This window comes from Protopterus annectens, chromosome 2.part0, assembly GCF_019279795.1.
Source record: "Protopterus annectens isolate FY-2018-M chromosome 2.part0, PAN1.0, whole genome shotgun sequence".
NCBI classification, from domain to species: domain Eukaryota; kingdom Metazoa; phylum Chordata; order Ceratodontiformes; family Protopteridae; genus Protopterus; species Protopterus annectens.
In genome coordinates, this window is record NC_056728.1 from 350,387,668 (window position 1) to 350,402,130 (window position 14,463).

At 39.1% G+C, this 14,463-nt stretch overlaps 1 protein-coding gene across 3 annotated transcripts in view; it reads right to left on the bottom strand.

Moving 5' to 3' along the window:
• Nucleotides 1-14,463, bottom strand: part of SYK (spleen associated tyrosine kinase) — a 1,380,702-nt gene that overhangs the window by 9,510 nt on the left and 1,356,729 nt on the right. For all 3 annotated transcript variants that reach the window (XM_044060819.1, XM_044060818.1, XM_044060817.1), the window contains one exon: nucleotides 10,168-10,280. In XM_044060819.1, coding sequence (XP_043916754.1) covers nucleotides 10,168-10,280 — 113 coding nt within the window. The remainder of the gene's footprint in view (nucleotides 1-10,167; nucleotides 10,281-14,463) is intronic.

Below are 14,463 nucleotides of genomic sequence, written 5' to 3' on the forward strand. Positions count from 1 at the left end.
CTAATGTTTTTTTTTTCAATTCCTCAATAATCGACTGACATGCAGTAGGCAATTACTGTGACTGATGAGCTTCTTTCTGAATCCTTGGGTGTGACAACACTTGTTGAAAGTACTTATAAATTGTTTACACATTTTTGAAAAGTAACAATACACATGTATTATTATAAAATGTTAAGATAAGTTCACAATACTATTTATGATGCAACAGGCTTAAGCTCTGGCATATACTTTGTTAGTTGATAAAAACTGAATGTATTATAAATAATTACTGTAAATATGTTTGTTAAAGAAGTTATAAAATCAGTTTCATACACAAAATGAAAAAAAAAATTCTGGGAGATAAATGAGATCAGTTTATAACTTAGCTGATGTCCAGTCTTAACTTTTATCTTCTATATTTCTATCTTACTCCCAGCATATCAGATAGTATTAGTTATGATTCACAGATACACATGGTAAACCTGAGCTTAAAGACCAAACAATGCAGTTTTAAGCACACACACACACACACACACACACACACACACACACACACACACACACACACACACACACACACACACACACACACACACACACACACACACACACATATATATATGTGTGTGTGTGTGTGTGTGTGTACAGTATATTTGTGTGTGTGTGTGTGTACATATATGTATATGTATAGCTATACATATATATATATATATATATATATATATATATATATATATATATATAAAAAAATATATATATATATATATATATATATATATATATATATATATATACATATATGGGGATCCAGACACATGCTCGACTAGCATATGTCCGAATCACAAAACATCGAACACACATGCACTTAACATCGACAAGCGGTTCCGTGTATGTGTGCCTGTTTCGTAGCTCAGACTACAGTGCAGGTAAGGGAAAATTAGATTTTTTTTTAAGTACACATACACGGAAGCACTTTTTGATGTTAAGTGCTTTCATATATGTGTGTTCGATGTTTTGTGATTCGGATATATGCTAGTCAAGCATGTGTCCAAGACCTATATGTATATATATATATATATATATATATATATATATATATATATATATATATATATATATATATATATATATATATATATAGCTATACACACACACACACACACACACACACACACACACACACACACACACACACACACACACACACACACACACACACACACACTCACACACACACATATACATATATATATATATATATATATATATATATATATATATACTGTATATACATACACACATACTGTATCTCTCTCTCTCTCTCTCTCTATAAATATATATATATATCTATTTATAGATATACATATATACACACATATACATGGCAGCTGATTAAAAGACCAGCTGCACTGACAATATCAATGTTAAAAAATTTGAAATGACAAACATCAACATGTTCTGAGAATGGTCCATGGTCCCTCGAGCCGAGTAAACCAAACATGAGTGCTTTTGTGCCCCATGCACACTGCACTAATTAACTGTGAGATAGCACAATCCCTGAGGAAAGGGAATATTCCCATATGACATACATCTACATTCTTCTCATCAAGCTATATATATATATATATATATATATATATATATATATATAGAGAGAGAGAGAGAGAGAGGGGTTGCTCATCAGGCCTGTGGAGCAGAGCAAGCTGTAATTTATGGATTAAAGTAAGGGTGACACGCCTACCAAGGTTCTTGAAATATAGACTTCAGTGCAAAACTACACTCTCACATGTACACATGATAGCAGAGACCTGAAATGTGTGCCAATAACTGTACCACTAAGCTACAGCCGTTGATGTATGTGTTGTGTGAGATGAAGTGCATGGAAATGTGTCCAGAACTGCAAAAATTAAGCCAAATTCTCATATGCACCGGCAAGATAGCAGATTCATGGATATATGTCCACAGCCTCATATTTATGTCCCGGGATTCATTATATAAATATGAATTCTGAACAATGAGCAGTGTGCTCTGCTACTGCCTTGAAGTGTGCCACACTTACACATGCAGACAGAATGCACAAGCCTTAGAACATGACATATCGGTGGCATGGCATTGACCTTAGGTGTATATTACGTTACCCCCGACCTTCACCAAAATACAGCAATCATAAACATATGTGGAACTTAGCTTTATTTGCTTACATGCCACACAAACTGCCATTTGCTTGCAGATTAAGCAAATGGTTCATCCATTTTAATGCCAAACCATGTGCCAAAAAAGGATCTGCAGCAGCAGCAGGAGCATCCGCAGCCCTACCAGTTCAGCATTCTGAAGCCAGGAGCCGGCAGCGGTATGCAAAGCTATCAAATGACATAGCCGTGGGTGTTTTGTACTGATGTGGAACACATCTATCACTTCTGGGATGTGCATAGGAAGCCTTGGCTTGAAGCAGATTATATGTACATATATTAATATTTTTCAAGCAATGTGTACCTGCATATACCCATACATAAAGTATGTAGCGGCATATCTACACTACAGGCACAGGAAGAAGTCCATGATCAAGGCTGCCTATCTCTAAAGTACTCTAAAAGTCCCAGAAATATGTGCTGAGGCCTGTTATGTGGAGACACCTGTCATGTGCCACTCAGGTGAAACCCCAGCATCATACCACAGGAGCCCCATTCACATGTTACTGTATTGATGTTCCCAACCCACGGAGTCATGGAATCCCACTTTTTACCTATATGTTATTGTGGCTGTCTGTGCTGGAGACTGAAGACATGCAATATATCACTCCCTACCAGTAGTCTGGGATGTTATTGTATTACATCACTGCCTTTAGCAATGCATATCTGTGGAACTTATCCCTCTTATCCCTGTCCACTCCTGTACTCTTATGCATGCCCATTCCAGCCCACTATAAGTACTTAGTAGCCTGCCGACTTCAGCAGTCACTGGTGTAGAGAAATGCATCTTGCTCCCATAGGTGTCCAAGTGCCCTCTGTAGGAGTGGATAGTACAGGCTGGAGAAATTCAGCTAAGCTGTGAATGGCATCTTGTATCAGGCAGTCAGGGCACATGCAATTCACATATTAGGAAGTGGGGTCTGAGTGAAGACAGAAAAGTAGTATAGTATTGTTGGAACTGAATTTATCCTGAAGGCTTTGTGAATATCTTCATATGATGGACACTGTTATCACAAAATGTCTCCAGGATGACAATGATCAGTAAGCTATATTTTATATAGTAGATATTGTGCAGAAAGGTAGGTTAAAAAATAAAAAGACAGCTGGGCACATAGGTCCCAGGATAAAAAAGTGCCCAATTCTGGTGCACCAGGACTGGACAAAAAAGCAGTGTAGAATTCTTATGACATGGAAACATTGCCACAACAGGGTTAGGTCAGACTAAGTGGGGGGAGATGGGTCCCCTGTTGTAGAAGGAAGTAGTAGTCCACTAAAGCCATGAAAATTAACAGGCCAAAAAACAGCCACAAGGATGACAAAGTTAACTACTGAGGATAAAGAACAAGAAGCCCAGAATTTCCAGGAAGAAGTTATTTAGAAAGATGAAGAAATAAATTAAAGGAAAGAAAATACTTGCACAAGAAAAACTGTCAAAGGCTTCAAAGGGAAATTTGTATTCATTAGAACAATAGATTTATGAAAAACATTATCATAGGATCATAGGATCATGGGAAGTTACTAGGCTCTTGGCCCTGAGGTCCTTATAAGCCTACCCAAGAATTTAGCCCATGTTCCAACAAGTCAGCACCCTATGCCACTGTACAGCTGGGACACAGGTGGAATCCCAGGGGTGTATTTTCTGATCCCCATCCAGTTATTCAGGTTGGGGTACTTTGTTTTATGTGGAAAGGGAGTCTATTCCACAAAAGGGAGAGTCTCTGGGACACAAATCTGTCCTGCCAACAAGTCCTATTCATGTCACAGACCAGGTTGAGGTTGTGCATGTGGGTTACTCGAGTGGAGCTTGACTTGTGGATATGCAGCAGTCCCATCAAGGCAGGTCTTAGACTACTTTGTATGCCAGACAGAGGACACCTCTGAGGAGTCTGTATGAAACTGAGTAGAGGGACAGGGCTTTTAGCTTATCTGTGTAGGGTAGATGTTTGAGGCCCTGGATTCTCTGGCTGAGGAACCTCTGTGGTCTTTCCAGCTGCTGTATGTGCTTTGTGAGGTACATGCCGAAAGGGGCATTATATTCAATAATGGGTCTTAAAAGGGAAGAATACAGGGTTGTTATGACCACCTTGTCCCTGGATGAGATGCCCTTACTAATGAGATGAGCCATGTAGAAAGCTTTCTGTACAATGGAGGCAATATTGTGGTCAAAAGTCAGTTTGCTATCAACCTGGGTTCCCAAGTCCCTCATGACTGATTGCGTGCTTAGTACCTTATTATCAATGTGATAATTTGTGTGGAGTCACTGTCCTCAAAAGGGATGATGATGCATTTTTTTGGGATTCAGTTTGAGGCCATCTTTCTGGTACCAGTCATTTGTTTGGGTAAAACCCTCTTGGAGGATGTCCACATCAATAGGGGAATTGATGACAGCACCCAGTTTGCAGTCATCTGCAAACATGATCAGCAATAGCCCACTAGATTTGGCTTGTACCTCCGAGAAGTATATCCCAAACAACAGACAAAGTAACTTTGGGCTGCCTAGAAAAAGAAGCAACAGAAGTTGTGTGCAAATATAAAGAAAAAAACTCGGAGGTTTTTGAAAGGTATAAAATAGAAGCATGGACATGGGAAAGGAAAAGAGATCTGGTATGGTGTCATTTTGTCATGCAAAGGAGAAAGCCAAATGAATCAATACAAAAAAGCAGCTTCAAAGATATTTGAAGAGAAATACAGACAAAAGCACCCAGACACGGAATATTTCACAACATAAAAAATAAGAAAACAGGGGAATGCAGAAAAGAAGGTTAGTAAGGTAGAAGTTAAACAACTAAAAATTGAAGTTGGTTATCTAAGCAGTGAAAGATTTGGTCTGGAGAATCCAACACAGGCAATGTTGCAGCACAATAGAATTACAGCTCCCCAGATTAAGGAGTAGCAGGTAAAGTGGAAAGCATCTGAAGAAGATTTGTAACATCAAATCCAACCACGGAAAACTTGAGCAGTCCAAACACTGGAACTTACGCTGCTCTTTTAGAAAAACTGACAAGTTTATTGCACCAAAACAGTACACTAATGCACTGAAAGAAGTTAACCTAGGTTTCATCCTACATTCACAGACTTCATCAGAACAAGTAAGCCCAAACTCCCACTACCTTTAAAAATACCTATAAATTAAACAATAATTCAATTACATCATTGGTATCCATAACAACATTAAAAAGACATGCTCCTTAAAAATGTTTTCAACCAGAACCATGTTTTTAACTATAAAATTCAAATACTTATTGTAACAATTATATTTCACACAAATTTCATATCGTCTAAAGCGAACCGTATATTTAGTTGGTCAACAAAGGGAATTTTAAAATAATAGTTATATTAATATATAAAAGCATGCTTAACATTCAAAATAATGTTTAAAAATATTAAAAATGATTAAATAAACCTTTTAAAAATAAACCTTTTAAAACTTGATCAAAGTATGGCGCTCCTCCAAATTGATTACATGTATAGATCTGCAATCAAGAGATTGCATACATACCTGTTGACCTCACCAGATCCAAACATAGTGAACATTTTAGAACATGAGGAAAAGGATTCTAAGCTGACATCCTTGCTTAGTTTAGAAGCATTTCAGTGTATAGTGGGTATGGAGATCAAACCAGAATATGACAAAAATCAGACAGCAAATGACTGTCCCAAAAATAAAAGAAAGAATATAAGGGAAAGATTCAGATGAGAAGGAAAGAAAACTGGAAATTTCATAAATATAGTGGCAAGTACAGAGATCCCCCAGAAAAAGTCATGTTGGCCTAGATGTGATGCAGCAGTAGTTAAGGAGAAGTTAATTGAAACCGAAAGATGAAAAGCTAATAATAGTGGCCCAAGACTGGACTACATACACACTGTTTTACAAAGTTCATTAAGCATGTGTAGAAATAGGCAAATGCAGGTTCTCTGAAAAATAACTGGAAACAGTCACATGTCTTGTTGCTGGGTGTGATTCATTCATGGCAGAGGACCTGTATACTGAAAGGCACAATAATATTGTAAGACTGCTGCACTGCAGATTGTGCAAACACTACAATATAAAAGTATGTGAGAAACATTAGAAACATGAATCACAAAGCAGTATAAAGAATTATGAAGTTTATATCACATGGGATCTTCCATTACCAACAAAACAAATACAGTAGTCCATGAAAAAAGGCAAAAGTAGCATTGATCACTGAAATTGTGATCCCCAGTGATTACAGTCTCTTGTGTATAGAGAGGTAGAGAGGCACAAAGTCATAAAATACCAGGATTTGCAGGTAGAAATGTAAGCAATGTGGAATAAAGATACCCAGACAGCTTCAATACTAGCAGGAGCAACAGGTCTAATGAAACATAATTTACAGTCATATTTAGATATATTAACAATACATGTAGATCCGTATGAATTACAAAAGGAGTCAGGTTTGGGCACACTGCGGGTGCTGCGAAGAGCACTTTTGGCTAACATCAAAGACTGAAACAATACTAATTTCATGGACTTTAATCATACCTTGACTTAGGGTGGGGTCCATTCCTGTCATGGTATTAGAAACCCCAAATACTTGAAGAAGTTAAAAAGGAAGAGGGTGCGCACCAGACAATGACTGGGAAACAGCGGTCTGCAAAATTAATGCTGTTGATGAATCAAATCACACAACATAGCAATGTCAAAAATATGTCAATGTCACAATCAAGCAGTCCTACAAGAATTTATACAACATAGCAGTGCAGAGGTCTGCCAGTGGAGGTTGGCATGTCCCACTGCAACTCTGTTTGAGAAGGAGATGTTCCTAGCATTCCTGCATGAAGATGATCCAAGCATATCTGGAGAAATGAAGAAAGAGTTTAGTAGAAGAACAACCTCAACTGAAGATATGCCAGGTTAGCAACCTTAATTTATGCCTATTTAGCAGCAAAGAACTCTCTGCAGTGATGCCACAGATACCACTTCCTATGATTTCCATAGGCACACAGGACTGGCAGAGTAGATTTTTTTTGTCTGCTCAAGGTCTTCACAGTGCGTATCACTGTTTGCATGCATAACAATACCTCACATGTAAAAGGGGTAACCAGATGCACTCTGTTATGTCTTTCTCTGTAATGTGTACTCTCAGACTGGATAACTACTGTGATGACACCTGTACAGGGTGGGTCAGGGCAATAGGCCAGTGTAACCTGGATCTGAGTATGATGCTGAGGCCCAGTTAATTGAAACACCAGCACTGTCTGTCCTCCTCCATGACTTCACCACTTATTCAGGTGAAGGTCCATACTGAGCACATATGATTTACCGTGTCTGTAGTAGGAATGCTCACTATCCTCAATGACGGAGCTCTTCCATAATTGAAAGTGCCAGTACTGCTTACACTTGGGACTCTAGTTACAGAGAAGTGCAGTACCTGTAATGTGGGCACACTCACCACACAGCAGCCTAGCAGGGGATGCCAGCACCATCCTGTGTCATAGCTGGGATGATTTTCAGGTCACATGATGATTCAGTCAACAGATATACAGGGTTATTGTCTGGGTATAGTGGCCAACATGAAGATGATAGATGTGGTGTGCACTTTCCATGATGATGTCACCAGTCATGGAGTCCAGGATGATGCCCCACTAGGTCACATGAGGGCTGTATCAAGATGTACCACTTTGTATGGAAGACAGCAAGTGTCTCTATCATTGCCCTGTCCAGCAGTGTTGTCTGTGGTCAGGGAGTGTGCACATACATTGTGTGGTTGCAGTGGAAGGCCAACACAGGGTATGCAATCTACTCCTGCAGACCTAGAGATATCTATCCCTCCTAACCATGTCATGGCAGTTGTGACTGCTGATAATGAGGGGCATTATATCATCCAGAGGCAACCATACAGGTCCTGGTCCTACAATAGAATAATACTCTACTTAACCAGAGCACCACTGTCTTACCCTAAATAAAAGCCATCTGGCTACCAGTAGTCCATTTTCTGTTATCATCTCTTACCTTCAAAATTACTGAAATTCAGCATCTGTCCTGATCTTGGAAATAGGTTACAAATGAAATCTTTCCATATTCTCTTAAGAGACATGAGAATAATGCTATGGATCTAATAATATGCCCCTTTAGAGTCACTACTACAGGAAGAAAAGTTTTAGTAAAATTATATCTTCTGAATGGAACCACCACACCTTAGAACTCAGGCAAATTACAGAATACTCACCTTTCAGGAAAATAAATCGGTATGGAACATATTGAAAATATCTACAAATCTTCTTGCTTCTAGGACAAAGTGTAATACTGTGCAGCAATCCTTTCCCTCAACAAGCACCCTACCTCACTAGTCTAAGTAGTAGGACTTGCAAGCTCATAAGAGCAAGGTATCACAATTGTAAATATGTAAATTGTCTTAAATTCTCTCTAACTAGATTATAAAGACACACCTTACTTATAGTCTTAAATATAATCCTCTCCTTTACCATTCTATTAATAGTCATAAATTCATCTGCCTATAGGATGGTAAGCAATGTAGTTGTGGACATTACCCCAGATCATTACTAAGCTACTATTTCTGAAGGCATGTTTTAAAAGAGGATATCAAAGTTCAGGCTTCAATTTTATTATGTCTCAAAGTATTCACCTCCAAGCCAGCTCCTTGGTGTAGAAGGTAAAGTCCTGACTATAACTTATCTGATATGGGCTTGATTAGCAGCTCAGAAGCAGGAACAGCTGGTCAGGGGAGAGACAAGAAAGACATAATGAAGCTTGTTCACCTCTCGCTCTGAAGGAAGGTATAGGAACATGATGGGGCCGGTCAGTGATCTTTTAATTCCCACTGGAAAACAGGGATCAATAATGGTGATGATCCCGGTCTCAGGTAGTGCAGGCAGGAAATCTGAGAAGCATGTCATTGCAAAGGTGGCCAATCCTCTTGTGGAACACTCACTGAATGTCCCACGTAATGACATTCTTGATGCATAAAGGGAAGATAAGGTCCCATTATAGCCTACAAAACAAAGTCCTCTTCATGTCTATGGCCATGGGATATTCATACCCCAAATAGATGAAAGTCTGTCCCCTTCTGGAAAAGTGAGGCATGCCTACTACAAGGACACATGTGGAGAATCTCTCAGCATGTGGTGTCACCCAAGGAAAATGGAGTATTAGGATGTATGGTGGGTTGATGATTAGAACTGAAGACTCAGTAAAAAAATACATATTTGATAAGGAATTAAAACAATGCATTTCTGTGACAAATTTGGGAAGATCATAGGATCATAAGATCATCATAGGACTATAAGATCATAGGAGATTACTAGGCTATCCACCTGGAGGTCATTTCAAGCCTAGCCATTTTGTGATACCATAGAAATGTTACTGAATACCCAAGACTGCATTAGTAATGGTTGCCTATGTCCAGGACGGTTGTGGGTGCCATCCCTGGTAAGAATTTACAGTACCCTGTTCACTCGTCCAGGTTCCTCTTGAACAATGTCATTGCAGTGCTATGTTTCACATGAATAAGTAACCTATTCCAAAGACGCAGCAGTCACTGGGAGATAAATCTGTCCCTCCACCATGTTATATTTAAGACGCAGGCCATATTTAGGTCCCTTTTATGGGTAGCCCTAGTCCTGTTTAATTTACGGATATGCAGCAAGTTCATTAGGTTTGGGTCTGAAATTGCTCTGTAAGCCAGGCATAAGTCTCCCCTAAGAAGTCAACACTAATCTGATAGAAATTTGAAAAAAAAAAAATCATACTATATTACATGAAAATATGTACTAAAGAACTTTAATGCAACATCTTCCATGTCTGGTATTACAGTTTCTGTTTTCTTGGAAAAGTTATAATTCATCAACAGACTGTGTGGTATAATGCTTTTTTAGCTACATCATTTCCCATTGCTGGCTTTAGCAGGTTCAGCAGGCATGGCAAACTGTTCCTACATCATCATCTCTCTCATTACAACATTATTTACATATATGTGCCTTGTAATGTGTTGTCATTAATAAACTTTGCTGCACTTACTTGTATGTCCAGCATAATTTCATCAGATCATACATTTCTATCGGGCATTTGGGAGGGCTACTCATTCTATCTCCTTGTTGAATCATTTGTAAAACCTCAGCTCCTTTCATACCCTGAAAAACACAAATATGGAATGAAAAGTTAGAAGGATAGCCAGATGCTATTTCCGCAATGCATGTGCATGAAATACAGGTTAGACTAGCTCACAAAATGGTTTTAGGAAAGTTAGCTGTTACTCAGTACACGGAAAACAAAAGACAGTGGTCTTCAGTGATAAGCCTGGGAGCATGCACCTGTACCTTACAAATCTTTTCTTGTTCAGGACTTTTACTTAGGTAGTTCTTTCTTGAAAATGCATAAGAATAATCATATCCTGTCAGAAAAATATGTATTAATGTGTGTATTAGTAATATGCTTAGTGCATTTAGAGCCTAAAAGAGTTAACACATTTATTCTATTTCATACTGCATAAATCTGTACAAACTGCAGTTGCTTTCTGACCTTGTATTGTTAGCTAAAATCTTGCTTATGCCTTGGAAATTTACTGAGAAGCAGATGATTTCTGCTTGCATTGGGAAAATAATGAATAGAACAATTCTACTTGTATGAAACCTGGACAAGGAGTTCCACTTGTGCTATGAGAAAATACACAGCTGTAGAAGTAACAGATAATTAGGACAAAGCTTGCTTGAAAATATGAACTGCAATCAGCATTTGCTTGTATCTGTATTAGAAGAGTATCTTGAAATGTAACACTGTACAATAGAGGCTTGTAAACGGATTACTGGTCACCAAGGCCAGGTTGTTTTTCTGAAAAGTTTCTCACAAATCTAGTCATGTCAGCAGAAAATCTGAAGTAACATCTGCTGTAGAACAATGCTAAAAGCTGTGTTTGATTACGTCAGCTTAGAAGGCCATGTCTTGTAAAACAGTATAAGAATGAACATACTTCCTGTTAGTAGTTAGACAAATCCTTGTATTTGCATGTTTTTGTCTCCTTGCTGCAAGTAAATTAAAGTGCCTTAACTGAACCTTACGTGTATTGGTCTTTGAAGTTTTTTCCTTTGACAGATTGATCCTTCGGACCGGAAACCTTCACTTCGCCTCAGATCAGACAGGCCAGGTGGCTTGAAACCGTACGGGGAAGAAACCACATCGGTTCTTCTTACTTGAAAAGTCCTCTGACTGAGTTGTCGTACAAAAGAGGCCAGCCACTTTCTGGTCTGCGACTGAAGGACGGGTTTACTTGAACCAGGTGATCAATCATGAAGGCTCAGGTAAGGTGAATCTACCTTCTTTTTTTCTGTTTTAAGATCAGGGACTAGATTTGTATTTGTTCTGTTAGAGACTTTGTTTATAAGTCAGGGACAGAAAGATTACTGTCTTGTCATAGATCAGGGAAACAGAGCAGGTAGGCAGTCATTCTGAAGAGACTATAAAAACATCCATGGTACCACGTAAAAATAAGGTGTTACGTAACAATTAAAAGGGTAGAACAAAATGGGTAATAATTGTACAAAAAGGTCCCAAAATCTGTTGTTAACCGAAGACACGAAATACATGCAGTCACAGCGTGCTGATAATATTAAATACTACTCAAAATGGGTTAATAAGTATGAATTTGATGGTAAATTAGAAAAATCCTCGCTTATTAAACTTGTCAAACAGCTTAAAGCCGATTCTAAAGGTCGGGTAAAAAAGCAACGTCAATTAGGAATTCCTCAGGCACACAGGTGGATTGAGGAAGTAAACTGAAGGGAACAAAAGAATAATAATTCAAAAGCAATGGTTTTAGACAAGGAGGGCAGTAATTTAGTAATAACATCAGCCCCTCTGCCTCCCTTACCAGAATATGAGGCAAGCGAACAAGTTAGTCCACCCCCCAAGATATCCTACTGTCACACTGTGAGTAGAGACACTACAAAATCGAAACCGTTTGTTAGAGATCCCGTCGAGACCAGGTCTCGAACACGGGCAGGAAACCCAAAAGGAGACATTGAGTTGTATCAAATGGGTAGAAATTCACAATCTATGAGTGAGGAAGAAATATGCCCACTTATAGAAGTGCCTAATCCTCAGGCAGGACAAGAAGGTCAGGACCCAACTATTCTAGTGTATAGACCTTGGAATCTGGAAGATATCTGGAAAGCCACTGAGGGAATTCCCCATCCAAAAGTTAATTTTAGAAAGTTCCTAGAAGATTTGTAAGGAATGAGGCTAAGTTATAATTTAAACGGAGAAGAGGTAGAAAAAGTAGTCAGGCAAATTGTGGGGCCAAATTGGCACATGATTAGTGCGACTGGAATCCCCGTGATGCTGCGTTCAGGCCCCTCCCACATAGCAGTGCAGAGTTAGACAACAGAGTGAAAGGTCTTACAGACCGAATCTCTGAGAAATGGAAGCCTAGGGCAGACTGGACTTGCATTAATCAATGCATCCAACAAGAAGGTGAAACTGTTGACAGATATTATGCCAGACTGTTAGAATGTTTTAATAACCACTGTGGAATGCAGGTTCCTGAAGATCAGACACATGATTCCCCATATGAGCAGCAGTTAAAGAATGCGTTTTTGAAAGGCAGTATTGCACCCATAAGCAGTTTTATTACAAAGCACATTGTAGATCATCGTACAAGCAGGTTACAGTCATTGCTTGAATATGCTAAGCATGCCGAAAGGCATTTTAATAGCAAAAAGAAGAAGAAAGCCCAAGTATTTTCTGTAGAAGATGGAGCAGAAGTTTATGTAGTACAGTCCGGGAAAAAGGGCAAGAGAAATGCCCAGAGAAACAAACAATCTGATCAATGATCAGAGGACTTTGAAGGGTGAAAGAAAAGGGGTGAGTGCTTTAAATGCGGTAAAAAGGGACACTTGGCAAGGGATTGCAAGAAAAACAAGAAGGCAACCACGGAAGATAAGGAGGGTGAAGACTGACTATATGATAGTCAGGAATCACTAGAAGGGGATAACAGAGAAAGGACAAATGAGTATGTGATAAAGGGAGTAGAAAATGTGATAGAAGAAATAGAGGAAGTGCAGGAAGTCACTGATAATGAAGAAAATTAAATATTGGATTTGGCTTTATTGAGCTTAGAGCTCTATTTAGCAGACACAAAACCAGAAGTTACACTCCTGGTAGAAGGGAGGGAAGTCATATTCTTGTGTGACTCAGGGGCATCGCAGACCCTGATACATCCCTCCAAACTGCCAGAGAAGTCAGAGTCACCTGATTACATATTAGTAAAAGCAGCTAATGGACAGCTGTATCGGGAACCCCTCTCCCATAATATTGTGATAACTGATCCTGTTTCAGGATTGACCCAGAAAAGCAAAATTTTCTCTGCAAAATGCCCAGTCAACCTCTTGGGCAGAGACCTTATGCAGCTATTTGGTATAGCAGTAGTTCTGACTATGGAGGGTATGGAAGCACAGTGACAAATTGATACCTTTGCAGTGCAATCGGAGGGTGAAATGTTTTATTGGTACAGCCAGGACTTGGTTACGACTGGTCCAGGGGTGGTGACCGAAGAGTTGATGAATGTAGCCATCAGCAAGTTCCCCTCCCTTGACATTGATAGACAACATTTGTTGCACTGTACTCCGTATTATTATAACACACCAGGACCTGATAAGGAATATGAGCAAGAATTGTTTAGAAATCGTGCAAACAGATTAATATTGCATAATCTGTACTGGGACACAGAAGGGAACAGTGTAGTCAGCTGTTCATTGCCCCAGGAGTTCTTTGCACTTTATAAATCTAATTTATTACCACATGTTAGCTTAACTAAGGACAAAAATGTGAAATGGGTAGACTTGGGAGAAAAAGTCACGAGGTAAGAGAAGCAGACAGAGTTAGAACTGTCAGAACAGGGAATACAAATGCAGAAGTTGAATTGGATAACTCAGACCCACCCAGCTGTACACTTGCAGTCTAGCAAGGACAGCTGATTATCACTCCTATTGAAGGAGGAAGAGAATGCCTTACAGAATATACCAGAAACTCTCTGGTCAACAGGAAAATCAGATGGAGGACTTATTCGTACAGCAGGACCAATTACTATTACGCCAAAGTCAGCATTTAGACCACAAAAAAGACAGTATCCCTTAAGAAAAGATGTAGAGGTAGGAATTAAACCTATTATAGCAGCTTTGCTTAAGGAAGGGGTGCTGGTGGAATCTCCTGATTTACCATGTAACACACCCTTATTTCCTGTTAAGAAAGTGAATGGGGAGTGGCATATGGTCCAAGATTTACAAGCTGTAAATGACGCAGTAATACCAAGGGCCCCCTATG